Here is a 19075-nt window from a genome sequence, read left to right on the forward strand (position 1 = left end):
TTTCCTCATATGAACTGTAACTCAGTAAAAACTTTGAAATTGTTGCATGTTGCGTTTATATTTTTGATCCGTGTAATTTAGTCTTGCCTAAACAAAGGGGATGAATACTTATGCCACAACTATTTTTTTTTGTTATTTAAATTTGTAAACTTCTGTAGAATTTTCTTTTCACTTCGACATTATAGAGTATTTTGATCTATGACAACAAAATATATAATTCATTTCAGTCCCACTTTGTAACACATCAAAAGGTGAAAAAAAATCCAAGGGGGTGAATACTTATAATACCCACTGTACATACCTCTGTACCCTGTATACACAACATAGCATCAGATCACACAACCCATAACATATCCCAGTAACCCAGTCCTACTGTACCTCGGAGAGGTCTCCGTTGCGGACGTGTATCTTGGCCATGCTCTCCAGCCAGGTGCGCCGGAGCTCGGGCGTGCTGGCGTAGGAGTTGGCCAGGCTGTACTGCAGGTCCACCAGCATCTCCGGGTCCTTCTCGTGCTCCTTCATCTGGGACGTGGCCATCAGCACCGTGCGGATCCGCTTGGTCAGGTCTTTCACCTCGGCAGGGAGCGGTGTGTTCTGGGAGGGCGGATGGATCATACACGATGACGTCACACTTCATAAAAGGTTTTATTGTCCTTTTTGCCCGTAAACACAGGCAAAGGGTTTGTGGCTTCTGTGTGGCTCAGTTACAGAAACAATGTGCATGTCACATCAGATCAAACACGGGCAGTATGCATAATCGCAGCATATACAAATTATTAGTCACTAGAGGGAGTTAAGAGAGGAATCACTAACTCTCTAATTCCTCAACACCATGGCTGACACCCAAATAAACGCCACCCTATTGCCATAGCTGGCCCCTAGACTAACTTACCAATCAAAAAATATTTTGCAGACAAGGGCTAATTGAGTGACTATTAGTGACTGACATTACAAGAGAAAAACTGTTGATACACAGCGTAATTTAGAAATTGCACCTTGTGTTGTCTAATTTTCTACCTCGTAAGTTGACACCCCAATTGAGTTCCCCCGCCAGTTGCCCATCCCTGATATATACTGTAGTGGATTTTAAAGGGAATAGGGTGCCATTTGGGATGCAAAACATTTCTCACTCCAGTCCCTGTTCTCACCTTGAGAGGAGCATCTCCGTTGGCAAAGTTATTGATGATGGCCAGAGACTGTTGGAAGCGTGAGCCTCCGATGCCAGCATCCGCAATCAGCTGACTCACTGCCTTGATCAGCTGGAGGGATGGAAGAGAGAGAGGAGGGAAAGGGAACGAGAGTGAAGGTGACGCTAATCACACCCGCTCTGAAACAGTGTGGCGATGTGTGTGTGGTCTCTGATCGGCTGCCAAACTGTCTGTTTCAGAGCCATAGAAATATTGTGGCCTTTCTCTATCCAGGCCCTGTGTTCACCGAACAAAACAGTGAAAATAAAGAAAGCTCTGGCACACACAAACACACTCACACATACCCACCCCCACCCCCACACCAAGACCCACACCACACACATCCCTCCATCCCCACTGACTGACCTGTAGGTGGGAGCGGACGATGGACTTTCCCTTGGTGAACTCAAAGTTTTTCCTCATGAAGAAGTAGAGGAGTGCGGAGGCCTCAGTCTGGGTGGAGCTGGAGCGGTGGTTACAACACTTCAGGATCTCGTAGCACAGGCAGCCACACAGGTCTGCTTTACCCTGGAAGAACGCAGAGGGGAACTAGAGAGAGAGAGAGATAGAGAGGGTGTAAGAAGGGAGAAAGAGAGGAAGTAAGGAAGGGGATAGAGAAGAGATGGGGTTAAATAGGAAGAGAGTAGGGAAGGAGAGAAAGGACGAGAAAGAGGGAGAGTTCAGCGTCAATAATGTAATATGAAGTCAGTTAGTGTGCATGGGTGTGAGAGAGCTATCAGCCAGTACACAGACCTTCTGTATGAAGAGGCGCAGGGCAGCGAAGACGTGTCTCAGGGTGCTGGTGGACTGATTGATCTGGAAGAAGAGGAGGTAGGTGTCGAACACCTTCTTCATCAGCAGGTTCTGACCCTCGTCCTGCAGTAACTGTTTCTGTGGGAGAGAATGAACAACAATCAACATATGCGCTTCCCAAATGGCACCCTATTCCTTACCTCGTCCACCAGCCGGCACTGCGGTACCAATTGAGTCTGGGAATAAGGGTACCCTATTCCATATATAGTGCACTATTTTTTGACCAGGGCCTATAGGGCTCTTGTCAAAATCAGTGCACTATATAGAGAAAATGGTGCCCTTTGGGACACAGACGTAATATGAATCACAAAAGAGTCAAAAGACAAAAAAAAGCAGCATGTCTAGGTTGCCGGGTTGCTTTACAGAGTATAGCAATTATAGGTTATAGGTATTGAGGAACAGCTAACTTGAGGACTGAGGAGTGCACAGTAACCTACAAGAACAACAGAAGATACAAATCCATAGCTTGGAATACAAACTGAATATCTCAGATTCAGTGAAGTGAAACAATAGTGAATAGTTAAACAGATTTCAGGCGAAAAAGTCACTGTAGTTCTTAGTAATAACCACAAGGTGGCAGTGGCGTATTAAAATAGGCTCATGAATGACAGGTCTAGGATAAGGCAAAATTCTTGAAATTTCCCCTACAATTCCCAGGTTTTCCAGAAATGCTGGTTGGATTTCCTGTTTATTCCCTTGAGATTCCAGGAATCTTCCAACTGGGATTTCGGGAAAGTTGAGCAACCGTAACAGGTCTGTAGGTTGATCGGTGTTTGACCATTCAGACAGTGGTCAGTGTTGTTGTCTGACCTTGTGGTGATGGACAAAGAGGCCCAGGACATCCAGTACGATGAGGGCCACCTCGGTGGACAGATTGGCCTCGATGTCCGTCGGGCTCAGGTGGTCACCCTCTGGGATGTTCCCATCTGAGGGAAGGACAGGAAAAGGGCAATGGTACAGCAGCACAGCTAGCAACAACAGCCCAACCCTAACCCTAGCAATAGCCCTCATGCACCTAACAAAAGACAACACTAGAGACAGAATTATAATAGCTAAGTAATGTTACTTAGCACTGTAATAGATAAGAAATAGCACTATTGGCAGTTGGTAAAAGTAAAACAAGCTATTGGCCTAGGACAACAAAAGCTAACTTAACTAACTAAATAACAGAACACATTGATGTGAACTAAACAGTTTTGAAATGGGATGGCATTGCCCAGCAGTGTTGTTAGGCGGGAGTACTCGGGGGGACATTACCAGTCTCCATCATCTGCAGCAGCTTGGGGTTGGTCAGGGCGTTCTTGGCCCGGATGATGGGCATTGTCTGGGAGCGGGCGTGCCGATGGCCATCCTGTCCTGACAGCATCCTGGTGACCAGACGGTCAGGGGTCAAACACACAACACACAACTTTCAACCTCACAAGGGGTGGTGTTCAGCAGAGACGAAACAGGTGAAAGCATTTTGAAACAAAGAGAGATACTCTGTGAACGTATCCAATAGGAACGCTCATTTGACCCGTTTCATAATGTTTTGCGTTTCGTGAACACGACACCCAATAGTCACTCCACCTTCGAAAACAGCCTGTAATTCTGCACTGCCGCCCAATCCCAAATGGACCAGTACACCCTATGCCCTATGCACTTGTGGAGATCTGAGAGGACGTGATTGGTATAAGCAATATGGGGAAAGGTCCAACTAACCTTGGAGGACCATTTATTGACTGCACCTGTTAAGTCTTATCAGATCTCCACAAGTGCATAGGGCGTAGGATCCAGGGGTCCATTTGGGATTGGTCCTAAGTGTGTGAAAATGTCTAAGAAAACAACATCCCCTGTAACGTGACAACACACATGTTAATGCGACCACGTAGTTAAACGGGATTGCCGTTAAGACAGGGATCCTATTTTTAATGAGGGGGGGGATATGCAGACAAAGGACTAGCCAATTACACCACGCCACACGTATGGTAGACACTGGGAGGGGCATGCTGGGCAAACAGAGTGGCCACCACACTATGTCACATGACACACTCACAATGTCCACCATGGATGGTCACTTGTTCAGGACCATGAAGACAACACTGATGAGCAGCAATGGTGAACTAAACTCATAACAGGACAAATGGTGTACACAAACTCGGCTGGTTTAAGTCCTATTTATAGTCTCCTGGACTAAAAACGTGTAGTTTACTGGACTAACATGGAGTTGAGGGATATAGAGGCAGAAAGGAGCTTTTCTGTTCCACTTTATTTAGAGCTTTGGTCCAGTAAGCTATACATTTCTGTCCAGTAAACCCCCCCCCCCCCCCCCCCAAAATGTAAGACTATTGTAGCTATTGTTACATACATACACTGCCTGTAGAAAGTCTACACCCCCTTTAACTTTTTTTCACATTTTGTTGCGTTACAAAGAGGGATTCAAATTGATTTAATTGTCCTTTTTTGACATCGATCTACACACATTTTACAATAAAACTGTAACGTCAATTTTTTGGGGGGAAAAGTCAAGGGGTCTGAATACTTTCAGAATTCCACTGTATTTATCACCCTTGTCACCGTGGTGACAACCTGAACTATATTATACTGGCTCTGATATCTTATTTTCACATGGTCCTTTCCAGCCCGGTTCCAGCAACTATAGTGGATGCGTAACCAGGCCAGCAGAGTACAGCTCGGCTCGGCTCAGCTCAGTAGTGTGAAAAGGGTACGTGTGTGTGTGAGGATGTGTCGGACGCTGTGTGGAGCTCCGAGGTGAAGTTTCCCCTAGGTACAGATTCCCCTCCCCCGGTCCTAACCTTAACCATTAGTGGGGTAAACGCTAAACTGATCCAAGATCAGGTGGTAGGGAAAACTTCACCCTGCTCCCTGTGTGGAGGGCCCCCAGGTAGCGACTGTGTGTTTACCATTGAGGGAGCAGGCCTGTGGAGGTCTGGGTGGAATGGTTAGAGCCCTTCAGGGTGCCATTGTTCTGGGTGCCCTGGGCCAGCTTTACCACGGCCGCTAGCTTCCTGTTCACAAGCCAATGACACCAGCGTTAAGTAACAGCATCATCATCATTATCATCATTACTCTTCCTCCTCGTTGTCAATATGAACATCACGACCCAAATTTACCAAGCATCTCAGAGTAGGAGAGCTGATCTAGGATCAGTTTAGCCTTTCAGATCATAATGAATCAGATTATTAAGGACAGGGGGGGGTCCTGAACCTAGATCAGCACTCCTACTCTGAAACGCGTGATACATGTGGAATCAGGTGGGCTAAAGCCATCAAGCCAAGCAGAAAGAGGAAGGGGTCATTTCAGTATTGAACGCTGCCACAGCAAAGTAGCGGGGTTAGTGGCGTTAGATAGAGAAATAAATACATTTTTCCAATGTTAGGTTGAGGTTGCCGTTAGTTAGGAAGTATTTTAAGGGCTATAGAGCATTAGTTGGAAGCTAGTTTGCTTGCTGCTAATACATTAGCTAGTGTATGTGGTGACAGAGAGGAACAGATGAATTGAGCCTAACAAGACCAGCTAATGCTATCTCAATTAGCAGATTTGTTAGTGGTCAGGTCACTGATGCTACTACGGTCAGTACACACAGAGAATGTAGAGCAGCGGATGGAGGGATGATGGGGAGGAGGGATGGTCATCATGCCACATGAATGCTACATGATCATTAGCTTACATATGACAGCGGCAAAGCCATGCAAGTAGCCACACACACACACACCCGCACGCGCGCACACACACACAACAATATCCCCAGCAGAAGTTTTAGGGTTAAACAGTAAGAAATCAGTCTTCGTTGCACCGCATTCGCCGCACATGAAAGTGTGGCCATCAATACATGTGCAGTCACATGGACCATCCATTAGCACATCAATACACACATCAACACGTGGAGCGTGGAGGAGAAAACACAGAGGGGGAGGCAAGAGCAAGGTCAACGGACACACATTCCAGTGTGATCAGTGTGTTAACATGTCATATCAGTGTTTACGAGTGTCTCATGCCTTATCAATGTTACAGAAACGCTGACAAGTGTCACGGAAAACAGCCGTTTAGTGGATAGGTCCCAAATGGCACCCTATTTGCCTTTGTCTAATCCAAATCAGTGGATTGGTCACATACATAGATGTGCAGGTGTTATAGCAGGTGCCTGCGAAATGCGTACGTTTCTAGCGTCAAACAGTGCAGGTAGGATGTCTCGCAAATACAATACAAACACACACAAATAATAAAACAAATCTAAACAAGAACTCGAGAAAAAGCAGAACTGGTCCTATTAACAATCCAGGGGTAGATCTATTAGAGCCTGTGTCAGAATCTAGAATAGAGACTATTCAAATTCCCCAGCAGCCTCTCTGATTAAGGTTGCATGTAACTTATCAGCCCCAGACAACGTATGTGACCCAAATGGCACCCTGTTCCCTTTATAGTGCACTTACGGGCTCTGGTCAAAAGTCTCCCAGCCCCTTGGTTTTTATTCTACTAATGCCTGACAAAGTTAAAAACGCCACATTCCCAGCCTTTTGTTGGCTCTGACAAAAAGAAAAAAGAAACGTCTCTGCTTTTTATTCTTCTTCACATTGAGGAGGAAATAAGGACAAATTAAATTAGACGAGAGGAATTCAAATTCAGGCGAAGAGAAAAAGTCTGGCTGGGAAAGCCTATGACTGCTCCAGGATCCACGTACACAAACACACACAGTGTACCCCAATATCTATATCTGAGGTGTGAATTGAACAGCATCACACACTGGTTTGAGCTCACGAGAGCATATCCATGTGATCAGGCTCTTCACCACACACACACACACACACACACACACACACACACACACACACACACACACACACACACACACACACACACACACACACACACACACACACACACACACACACACACACACACAGAGACAGACAGACAGACAGACAGACAGACACACAAACAGACACACAAACAGACACACAAACAGACACACAAACAAACAGACAGACACAGCAAACAGACAGACCCCCCCCCCCCCCCCCCCAACTACCATGCTCTTGCCAACCACGACAGTGAGAAACGTCCCAGTTCGCCCACCTCGTTGTCAACATCTGTGTGTCTGCCATTAATCATATTTCCCCCTTCCTCTCCACCCTCTCTCTCTCTCTCTCTCTTCTCCCTCCCCCTATCGACTGCAGCCAGCAGCAGGAGAACTATGGGGTTGGCAGGGGATCCACCCTCTTTCTTGTCTCCCCAGTAGATGCAGACACAAGCACGCAAACACACATGCACACAGACACAGACACACAGGCAGCAGCAGCTGTGGCTAGGGAGACAGTCAGTGAGCCCCACCCTGGATCCTTGGAGTAGGCTGGGTATGTGTGCATACGCATACAGTACACATATTCCGTTTATGTGTTTGTGTGTGACCGACTGTTGCATGCGCATATATTATGCACATTAAGTGTGTATGTGACTGTGTGTCAGTTGGGGGGAGGGTAGTTGAATGTGTGTGTGGTTGAATGTGTGTTTGTGTGTGTATCTGGCTGTTGAGCAAACATTACATTTCAAACAATCTGACACAAGGTTCTGTTGCATGTCTTTCATTGATAAAACCAATGAAAACACACACACACACACACACACACACGCACACATACACACATGCACACACACACACACAAAACCTCTGAGTGGGAGGGGTTTTGCAGGTACATAGTATCAGCTAAAAGCCCCTGTGGAAGGCTGATACTTACCTGGCTATGTGGCGCTTCCCCAGGAATCTAAAGTGCTGGAGACACAGCCTGCATAGAGGAAGAGGAGAGAGTGTGTATTAGGGTGTGTGTGTTGAGTATAAGTTTATAAGCATGTGTGTGCATGTGGGTATGTGTTGTGCGTGCGTGCGTGCTGTCACAATGTGTGTATATATGTGTATGTATGTATGTGTGCGTGTGTGTGTGTCCAGTGTGAGCTGAGGAGAGGTACTACAGCACTGTGTGTCTTGGAGCTGTGTGTTATAAAAACTGAAGCTCCAGCAGAGACAGGAAAGTGAATTTACTGCAGTGAATTTACTGCAGAGCTGAGTGGAGGCTAGGGGAGAAAAGTTGGAGCCTATTTCTCTATAACTCTCGTCAGTTTAAGAGCCCCCCGCTCTCTCTCTCTCTCTCACTCTTTTATCAGTCTCATTCGTTCCCCTCTGCCAAGTCTCCCATTATTCCCTTCCTCCTCTGTCTCTCTCTGATATGTACACTTTCCTCCTTCCCTCCCTCCACGTAATGAGAGGACAGACTCATTAGTCCTACTAAAGTTCAACTACTAAAGTTCAAGTTCAACTAAGCCTATTAAAGTTCAACTTCAAGTTAGGTTTAGATTCAATCCGGACCGCAATTGGCATGCTGACTGCAGGAATGTCAACCAGAGCTGTTGCCAGAGAATTGAATGTTCATTTCTCTACCGTAAGCTGACTCCAACGTCGTTTTAGAGAATTTGGCAGGGCATCCAACCAGCCTCACAGCCACAGACCACGTGAAGCCACGCTAGCCCAGGACCTCCACATCTGGCTTCTTCACCAGCGGGATCGTATGAAGAGGGGGTGGAGTATTTCTTTCTGTAAGAAAGCCCTTTTGTAGGGAAAACCCCATTCTGATTGGCTGGGCCTGGCTCCCCAGTGGGTGGGCCTGGCTGCCAAGTGGTTGGGCCTGGCTCCCCAGTGGGTGGGCCTGGCTGCCAAGTGGGTGGGTCTATGCCCTCCAAGGACCACCCATGGTTGCACCCCTGCCCAGTCATTTGAAATCCATAGATTAGGGCCTAATACATTTATTTCAACTGACTGATTTCCTTTTATTAACTGTAACTCAGCCAAATCTTCGACATTGTTGCATGTTGGGTTTATATTTTTGTTCAGTATACATCTATACGGTATGGTCAACAACAAAAAAATGTTATAATTTCTTCTCTTCCTCTATAGGCTTCTTCACAACCAATGTTAAAAGGAATTAACAATTTCTGTTACACAATGTACAGTGTTTTAGTGAAGAATGGTGAATTGATCAATAATGTGAGGGGGAAACAGTGTAACAGTGTTCCGTTGGAGGTGGGAGACACTGTTTATGTCCAGTTCAGTGGCAGGACGGTCTTCGAAGCAACATCAATCACTACAACACCGTCAGTGGGTTCCTGTTCTTCAGCATGTGATAGGCCTTACAGTACAAGTATGCAGTGCGATACATTTTTATTGATTGACAAGACCGTTCATTTGGCAATGAATACATCACAACTGTGAATTAGATCACGACTGTTTTTTAAAACACAAATGTGATTATTTTTTGTAAAAGCTAGTGTTTTTAATCAGGTGTGGGGTGTTGCATTGTCAAACTACGATCACACATTTCATCACCAAAGGGGGGGGATCCTTTAGTAGGTTTCTGCTAGTCATCAAGCAATAATATTGGAGACACCAGCACCAATACCCCAACCACATTAAAGTGTAAGTCAGCGGAACAATTCTCATTAGTGTGCTTGAGTCAGCAAGAACACTCTTTTTAATTCTCCATATTCTCCTTTTATTCAACTTCTTCCCAGCTTTGTGTGTTCAACTACTTATTTGAAGTCTGAAATGGGCAGCCGTGTCTTTGACAATAAATGCAATGTATCCAGCCACCTGTAGTATCTGCCCATCGACACAGGGACAGAGGAAGTGTTAACACTGTGGCTACTCACTCCAGGATGTTGAAGAAGTCGGAGATCTCCTGGTGTATGGCTCGGTGCCAATAGGAAACCATCACCTCTGCAAATAGAAGAAAAAGTCTGTGTTCTTATCACACGTACCTGTACTTGTACTACTTCACTGTGCAAAAGCAAGAAGTTGACTAACAGTGCGTGCCAGTATCGCAATACTCTTTAAGTATCATGGCAAGCAAAACAAACAAACGAACAGCCTTATTTTCGTCATCCAGAGACACATATGCTTACTTCCCAAGCGTTAGCACCAATAAGACATAGTTTAGACTTCTTCCCGTGTTCTTCTTGTTGCCATGGAAAATCGAGTATACTGGTATCGTAACAACCCTACTGTTGGCTACGGTCTGGTATGGAAGAGGTTAACGCCAAGGAATTGGTACCAGCTTCCCGGCTACTGCAGTGTGGGCTTAGCATATGGTCCGATTGCTAGCAGGCCACTGTACTATTGGCTATGGTCTGGTAGTGAAGGGGTTAACCATAGAACTACATAAAGAACACATGTACAGACAGTGCACTCCAAAAGGCATTGGGACAGTGACACTTTTTTGTTGCTGTTTTGGCTCTGGATTCCAGCAGTTTGGATTTGAAATGACGCAATGGCCGAGGTTAAAGTGCAGATGATACTTCCGTAACTTTCTCGCTCACCATCATTCGTGACTCATTCAGGATGATCCCGTAACCATGGTAGCATCCACATCGCTGTAGAAGTGTTTAGAGACGACATGTTCTATTCTTACTTACAAAAAAAGCGACTTCAACATGACACAATACATTATGCACCATTCCTTTCATTTGTCCACGAAATGAACTGAAACACAACCAAAACAAACAGCAAATACATCCAACAAATGTGTAGAGTCACAGGCTTGATGTAGACATTGCGTGCTGTGAATATTGGACCAAATACACTACATGGTCAAAAGGTATGTGGACACCTGTTCAAACATCTCATTCCAAAATCATGGGCATTAATATGGAGTTGGTCCCTCCTTTGCTGCTGTAACAGCCTCTAGTCTTCTGGGAAGGATTTCCACTAGATGTTGGAACATTGCTGCGGGGACTTGCTTCCATTTAGTCACAAGAGTATTAGTGAGGTCGGTCACTGATGTTGGGCGATTAGGCCTGGCTTGCAGTCGGAGTTCCAATTCATCCCATCCTCAATGGAGTTGAGGTCAGGGCTCTGTACGGCCAGTCAAGTTATTCCACACCAATCTCGACAAACCATTTCTGTATGGACCTCGCTTTATGTATGGGGGCATTGTCATGCTGAGACAGGAAAGGGCCTTCCCCCAAACTGTTGCCACAAAATTAGAAGCACAGAATCGTCTAGAATGTCATTGTATGTAGCAGCGTTCAGATTTCCCTTCGCTGGAACTAAGAGCCTGAACCGTGAAAAACAGCCTCAGACCATTATTCCTCCTCCACCAAACTTTACAGTTGGCTCTATGCATTCGGGCAGGTAGAGTTCTCCTGGCATCTGCCAAACCCAGATTTGTCCTTTGGACTGACAGATGGTGAAGCGTGATTCATCACTCCAGAGAACGCGTTTCCACTGTTCCAGTAGTGAGTGTTGCAACCGGGGACAGCCGATATTCAGCACTCGGCAGTCCCGTTCTGGGAGGCTTGTGTGGCCTACCACTTCGCAGTGACATTTCCACTTCACAATAACAGCACTTACAGTTGACCGGGGCAGCTCTAGCAGGGCAGAAATTTGACGAACTGACTTGTTGGAAAGGTGTCATCCTATGATGTTGCCACGATGAAAGACACTGAGCTCTTCAGTAAGGCCATTCTACTGCTAATGTTTGTCTATGGAGATTTCATGGTTGTGTGCTCGATTTTATACACACGTCAGCAACTGGTGTGGCTGAAATAGCCGAATCCACTCATTTGAAGTGGCGTCCACATACTACGGAACTTTTTACTACTTTAACCTCAGTCATTGTATCATTTCAAATCCCAAAATAAAATAAATAAATAAATTGTGTCACTGTCCCAATACTTTTGGAGCGTACTGTAGTGAATTATACAGTTGGACCTGCATGGAGGTAACACTATGTGTCTCACCCTCCGATATGGTCTTCATGATGTGGAGGAAACACATGAGCAGACTGCGAGTCTCGGCCTGGTCCAGCTTGTCAAAGCGAGATCCAAAGCCTATCAGAGACTGAGGCCGGGCAAACTGATGACAGAGAGAGGGAAGGAAGGAAGAAGTTAGGGGGAGGGGAGAGAGAGGTGGGAGGTGGAAGAGAGAGGTGAGAGGTGGAAGAGAGAGGTGAGAGGTAGAGAGGGGGGTGGCAGAGAAAGAGGGAAGGAAGGAAGAAGTTAGGGAGAGGGGGAGGGGAGAGAGAGGTGGGAGGTGGGAAGAGAGAGGTGAGAGGTAGAGAGGGGGGTGGCAGAGAGAGAGAGAGAGGGAAGAAGTTAGGGAGAGTGGGAGGGGAGAGAGGTGGGAGGTGGGAAGAGAGAGGTGAGAGGTAGAGAGGGGGGTGGCAGAGAGAGAGAGAGGGAAGGAAGGAAGAAGTTAGGGAGAGGGGGAGGGGAGAGAGAGGTGGGAGGTGGGAAGAGAGAGGTGAGAGGTAGAGGGGGGTGGCAGAGAAAGAGGGAAGGAAGGAAGAAGTTAGGGAGAGTGGGAGGGGAGAGAGGTGGGAGGTGGGAAGAGAGAGGTGAGAGGTAGAGAGGGGGGTGGCAGAGAGAGAGAGGGAAGGAAGGAAGAAGTTAGGGAGAGGGGGAGGGGAGAGAGAGTTGGGAGGTGGGAAGAGAGAGGTGAGGTAGAGAGGGGGGTGGCAGAGAGAGAGAGAGGGAGAGAGGGAAGGAAGGAAGGAAGAAGTTAGGGAGAGGGGGAGGGGAGAGAGAGGTGGGAGGTGGGAAGAGAGAGGTGAGAGGTAGAGAGGTGAGAGGTAGAGAGAGGTGAGAGGTAGAGAGGTGAGAGGTGGTGAGAGGTAGAGAGGTGAGAGGTAGAGAGGGGGGTGGCAGAGCGAGAGAGAGAGAGAGAGAGGGAAGGAAGGAAGGAAGAAGTTAGGGAGAGGGGGAGGGGAGAGAGAGGTGAGAGGTAGAGAGGTGAGAGGTAGAGAGGGGGGTGACAGAGAGAGAGAGAGAGAGAGAGAGAGGGGGAAGGAAGGAAGGAAGAAGTTAGGGAGAGGGGGAGGGGAGAGAGAGGTGAGAGGTAGAGAGGTGAGAGGTAGAGAGGGGGGTGACAGAGAGAGAGAGAGAGAGAGAGAGAAGTTAGGGAGAGGGGGAGGGGAGAGAGAGTTGGGAGGTGGGAAGAGAGAGGTGAGAGGTAGAGAGGGGGGTGGCAGAGAGAGAGAGGTGAGAGGTAGAGAGGTGAGAGGTGGTGAGAGGTAGAGAGGGGGGTGGCAGAGAGAGAGAGGTGAGAGGTAGAGAGGTGAGAGGTGGTGAGAGGTAGAGAGGTGAGAGGTAGAGAGGGGGGTGGCAGAGAGAGAGAGAGAGAGAGAGAGAGAGAGAGAGAGAAGTTAGGGAGAGGGGGAGGGGAGAGAGAGTTGGGAGGTGGGAAGAGAGAGGTGAGAGGTAGAGAGGGGGGTGGCAGAGAGAGAGAGGTGAGAGGTAGAGAGGTGAGAGGTGGTGAGAGGTAGAGAGGGGGGTGGCAGAGAGAGAGAGGTGAGAGGTAGAGAGGTGAGAGGTGGTGAGAGGTAGAGAGGGGGGTGGCAGAGAGAGAGAGAGAGGAGGAGGAAGACACACATTCTTCTTTATGCTGTAGCTATTTTCTTTTTGTTCTTTCTTTAATTAAGCCAGCACAGTGTCTGCACAACATTTCTGGACATGAAATACTGCTGAGTGAGTGTTGTCATCTTTCTCACCTTTTCACACCCGTCCATCTTCTCGCTGTTCCTGTCACTTGTGCTGGGGTTGGACTCTATGCTGATCAGAGAACCCCGTGAGTCGGCATGGTTACCCGTGGAAACAGCCAGGGAGGAGAAGGCTGGGGGGGGGGGGGGGGGGGGGGGGGAGTTAGACTTATGGACCTTTATGTGCAGAGAGGTGCACACACAGTTGCAAACACGCCTACACACATGCAAAAGTATGCACGCACGCACACACTACCTGTGATAGAGTTGAGCACTTCTTTGGAAAAGGAGGCATCCACTGAGTTACCATGGCGAATGACGTGAGCCACTGGACCTGCCACGCCCACTCCCACACTCAGGTCATCTCTTGAACCCTGGAGAGGGGGAAAGAGTTCTCTAACACCACTAGGACAGAGGAAAACATTTCACTGTGACACCACTTGGTCAGATGGATACATTTCACTGTAGCCTTTTCTCATTTGGGCAAAAGTCCGTCCTCCACCCTCTTTCCTGTCTCCTCTGTGACCCGAAAACCCATCCTTCGCCGAAGTGTTTAGAAATCTGCCGCACCCCTTTTGAAATCAGCTTTTGTTTTGTCAGAGGAGAAAAGCAAGCACACCTTTAAAAACAATATGCTAAAACCACGATTTCACATGTGAAAGCATGTGTTTTTGGAACACTTCACATGTTTTCACGTGTAGTTTCATGTTATCACATGTTGCTTTACATGTTATCCCATTAACTTCACATGAAAATGTGTTTTTGGATTTATCGTTTTATCCATAAAATGCCATGCACGAGTAACTTCATTCATTTTATCACAATTTTTGGATCCGCCGCTGGTGGAGAGTCTCATTTCATCCACGTTCCCTCTCCTCCACGCTTCTTCTCAATTACCTTTGACCTTTTCCAAAAGAGGCGAGAGAGGACGGAGGAGAGAGTACGCAGGAGTTGAGCAAGACCAATTGAGAAAACGCTAATGAGATCACTTAAGCAGAGGGCGACACCACTGCACCAGAGGGAATCAGTTCACTGTGACACCACTAGGCCAGAGGGAAACATTTCACCGTGACACCACTAGGACAGAGGAAAACATTTCACCGTGACACCACTAGGCCAGAGGGAAACGTTTCACTGTGACACCACTAGGCCAGAGGAAAACATTTCACTGTGACACCACTAGGCCAGAGGGAAACATTTCACTGTGACACCACTAGGCCAGAGGAAAACATTTCACTGTGACACCACTAGGCCAGAGGGAAACATTTCACTGTGACACCACTAGGCCAGAGGGAAACATTTCACTGTGACACCACTAGGCCAGAGGGAAACATTTCACTGTGACACCACTAGGCCAGAGGGAAACATTTCACTGTGACACCACTAGGCCAGAGGGAAACATTTCACTGTGACACCACTAGGCCAGAGGGAAACATTTCACTGTGACACCACTAGGCCAGAGGAAAACATTTCACTGTGACACCACTAGGACAGAGGAAAACATTTCACTGTGACACCACTAGGCCAGAGGGAAACGTTTCACTGTGACACCACTAGGCCAGAGGAAAACATTTCACTGTGACACCACTAGGCCAGAGGGAAACGTTTCACTGTGACACCCCTAGGACAGAGGAAAACATTTCACTATGACACCACTAGGCCAGAGGTAAACATTTCACCGTGACACCACTAGGACAGAGGAAAACATTTCACTATGACACCACTAGGACAGAGGAAAACATTTCACTGTGACACCACTAGGACAGAGGAAAACATTTCACTGTGACACCACTAGGCCAGAGGGAAACGTTTCACTGTGACACCACTAGGCCAGAGGAAAACATTTCACTGTGACACCACTAGGCCAGAGGGAAACGTTTCACTGTGACACCCCTAGGACAGAGGAAAACATTTCACTATGACACCACTAGGCCAGAGGTAAACATTTCACCGTGACACCACTAGGACAGAGGAAAACATTTCACTATGACACCACTAGGACAGAGGAAAACATTTCACTGTGACACCACTTGGTCAGAGGAAAACATTTCACTATGACACCACTAGGCCAGAGGAAAACATTTCACCGTGACACCACTTGGTCAGATGGATACATTTCACTGTGACACCACTAGGCCAGAGGAAAACATTTCACCGTGACACCACTTGGTCAGATGGATACATTTCACTGTGACACCACTAGGCCAGAGGAAAACATTTCACTGTGACACCAATAGGACAGAGGAAAGCATTTCACTGTGACACCACTTGGTCAGAGGAAAACATTTCACTATGACACCACTAGGCCAGAGGAAAACATTTCACCGTGACACCACTAGGCCAGAGAGAAACATTTCACCGTGACTCCAGCGGGACACATTTCACGGGACACATTTCACTGTAACTGCACTGGGCCAGAGGGACACAGTTCACTGTTTAAATAGATCTCAAACTCTTACTTGGTCACTGGAGGTGAAGTAGATGGGGAAGAGGTCTCGGAGGAAGAAGCGAGGCATGTTGTCCAGGATGAGGCCGTACAGAGGCAGGTAGAGGGACGCTATCCTCGCCTGCTTATCCTGGAGAATATGAAGAGAGAGGTAGGAGAGAGAGGGGGGAGGGGCAGAGGGAGAAAAGAGAGGGGTGGCAGAGAGAAACATAGGGATAGGGAGGAGAGAGAGAGGAGAGAGAAAAGGAGGGAATAGAGAGAGAGAGAGAATTTGAGACAGAGCGAGAGACACCGATAGTGAGCGACAGACCTACAGAGAGTAACTATCAGGGGTTTTAAACTGTGCCTGATTGAGAGAGGAACAGAGATCTGTCAACAGTTGTACAGTGTTGGGTTTGGCAGACTTCTAATCTCAGATGGGTTCTGGCTGTCTGGGGTTGAGTCCAAAATGGCACCCAATTCCCTACTGTACATAGTGCCCTATACACTTCCTGTACACCGAACCGCAGGATAGGGTGTGTGTGTGTGTGTGTCCAGATTAATGATTTCCTGCTGTTTCATATCATCCTAGCCACCACTGTAATGCGCCTCTCTTTCCTAACACACACACACACACACTTTTAGTCAATCCAATATCTGTGAGAAAATCTTGACACAGAGAACACTCCTGGAAGTGTGACGTGATGACAGGCAAAATAAAAAGTGATTTTTACTGTGTATATGTTTCCGTCAACTGTAGTACATTGTACACTGTCCAATCAGAACATTTCAGTTTCCTGTGTGGAACATCAATATTGGTACAGCCTGGTCCCAGATCTGCTTGCACTTCAGCCAACTCACAACGGTAATCAGAGGAGTTGGCTAAACTAAAACCGATCTGGAAGCAGGCTAATATTGCTACCTGGCCCTAGCTTACCGTCACAACTTTTATTACAGACAAACATTACATGATCAGATCTGGAACCAGAAATATGACAAACTGACTTGTTGGAAAGGTGACATCCTATGATGGGGCCACGCTGAAAGTCACTGAGCTCTTCAGTGAGGCCATCCTACCGACAATGTTTGTCTATGGAGATTGTATGGCTGTGTGCTCCATTTTATACACCTGTCAGCAATGGGTCTGGCTGAAATAGTCGAATCCACTAACTTCTCAACTACAGGGCTCTGGTCAAAAGTAGTGCACTATAAAAAAATAGGGTGCCATTGGGGACATTATATTATCATCTGGTGCATGGCGTTGGCGTGTGTGGCGTACCTTCATGGCATAGCGGGCATCCATCGAGTGCTTTGCCATCAGGTTCTTGAGGCTGGCGAGGGCCAGGTGGCGCAGGTCCTGCTCATCCTGCAACGCCAGGCCCAGCTCCCGTAGCAACAAGCCCGTCAGGAAGTGCTTCCGGCAGAACTCGCCCGTCAGGCTGTACTCCGGCACATCCACTAGGGGGAGAATAAGGAGGGAGAGAGAGGCGGTTGGGGGGGAGAAAGACAGGGGGAGAGAAATAGGCAGAAAGAGAGAGTGTGGGAGGAAGAGAGAGAGAGCGAGAGAGAGAGAGAGCTCATGTACAAGTGGTTCTCAACCTTCTTTATAGCAGAGACCAGAAAGCTATGGTCCTTCCTTCCTTGGAGGAATGCTTACATTAAAACTAACACTTTAGACTAAATTGATGTCAGCTAATCATTTTAGTGAGAGAGAGCTGAGCTGGTCCTAGTACCAGAGGTTGAAAAATATACTACTGCTGCCCATACGAGAATTCTCCTGCACAACCACCACTACACTAAATGTTAGAACTAAATGATGGGTTGTTAATTCCATCCAGTTCTGGTCGTATGGTAAAGAACACCAGTACAACATCATGTGAATATCACAACACGGGACCAATAGTTACCCTGAGCACTTTGCTTCTCTTGTGATGCATTGTCTGAAATGGACAGGAAAGAGAAAGAACAGAAAAGAAAGTGTTAAGCGGTGCAATGAATGAAGATGAATGCAACGGCATTAATACCTAAGACGGACTTCGATTAGGTCCCTGTGAACCCTAGATGACCTCTGACCTGTGATGTGAGCGGAGGGGAGGGGCAGACTGAGAGGGATGTAGTGCTCGTGGTTGCACACCTCTCGCAGGAACTCAAACTTGAACTCACACAGCACCTGTTGAGAGAAACATCGGGGTCACAACTAGGGCTGTGGTGGTCACGGAATTTCGTCAGCCGGGTGATTGTCAAGCAAGTAACTGTCGGTCTCACGGTAATTGACCGTTAATTAACATAAACACATTTAGCATCTCCTGGCGACTGATGCAGACCTTTGTAACATATACATTTTAAAAAGTTGAATAAATCCATGTAATATAGCCTACACCGTCACAATAAATCCATGTAATATAACCTACACATTCACAATAAATCCATGTAATATAACCTACACCTTCACAATAAATCCATGTAATATAACCTACACCTTCACAATAAATCCATGTAATATAACCTACACCTTCACAATAAATCCATGTAATACAGCCTACACCGTCACAATAAATCCATGTAATATAACCTACACCTTCACAATAAATCCATGTAATATAGCCTACACCTTCACAACAAATCCATGTAATATAACCTACACCTTCACAATAAATCCATGTAATATAACCTACACCTTCACAATAAATCCATGTAATATAACCTACACCTTCACAATAAATCCATGTAATATAACCTACACCTTCACAATAAATCCATGTAATATAACCTACACATTCACAATAAATCCATGTAATATAACCTACACCTTCACAATAAATCCATGTAATTAAACCTACACCTTCACAATAAATCCATGTAATATAACCTGCAACTTCACAACAAATCCATGTAATATAACCTACACCTTCACAATAAATCCATGTAATTAAACCTACACCTTCACAATAAATCCATGTAATATAACCTACACCACAATAAATCCATGTAATATAACCTACACCTTCACAATAAATCCATGTACTATAACCTACACCGTCACAATAAATCCATGTAATATAACCTACACCTTCACAATAAATCCATGTAATTAAACCTACACCTTCACAATAAATCCATGTAATATA

General features: G+C 46.5%; 1 protein-coding gene across 9 annotated transcripts in view; it reads right to left on the reverse strand.

The window, feature by feature from the left end:
• Positions 1–19075, reverse strand: part of LOC110507356 (dedicator of cytokinesis protein 10) — a 179459-nt gene that overhangs the window by 23294 nt on the left and 137090 nt on the right. For 8 of the 9 annotated variants that reach the window (XM_036965496.1, XM_036965495.1, XM_036965499.1 and 5 more), the window contains exons 30-45: positions 18021–18117; positions 17855–17887; positions 17227–17405; positions 15982–16098; positions 13779–13896; positions 13535–13656; positions 11787–11901; positions 9699–9765; positions 7736–7783; positions 4904–5008; positions 3258–3367; positions 2811–2926; positions 1941–2078; positions 1554–1736; positions 1149–1259; positions 379–594 (exon numbers count right to left, since the gene is read on the reverse strand). In XM_036965496.1, coding sequence (XP_036821391.1) covers positions 379–594; positions 1149–1259; positions 1554–1736; positions 1941–2078; positions 2811–2926; positions 3258–3367; positions 4904–5008; positions 7736–7783; positions 9699–9765; positions 11787–11901; positions 13535–13656; positions 13779–13896; positions 15982–16098; positions 17227–17405; positions 17855–17887; positions 18021–18117 — 1875 coding nt within the window. The remainder of the gene's footprint in view (positions 1–378; positions 595–1148; positions 1260–1553; positions 1737–1940; positions 2079–2810; positions 2927–3257; positions 3368–4903; positions 5009–7735; positions 7784–9698; positions 9766–11786; positions 11902–13534; positions 13657–13778; positions 13897–15981; positions 16099–17226; positions 17406–17854; positions 17888–18020; positions 18118–19075) is intronic. The other variant, XM_036965501.1, reaches the window with a different exon arrangement.

The sequence above is a fragment of the Oncorhynchus mykiss genome, chromosome 27, assembly GCF_013265735.2.
Source record: "Oncorhynchus mykiss isolate Arlee chromosome 27, USDA_OmykA_1.1, whole genome shotgun sequence".
Lineage (NCBI taxonomy): Eukaryota > Metazoa > Chordata > Actinopteri > Salmoniformes > Salmonidae > Oncorhynchus > Oncorhynchus mykiss.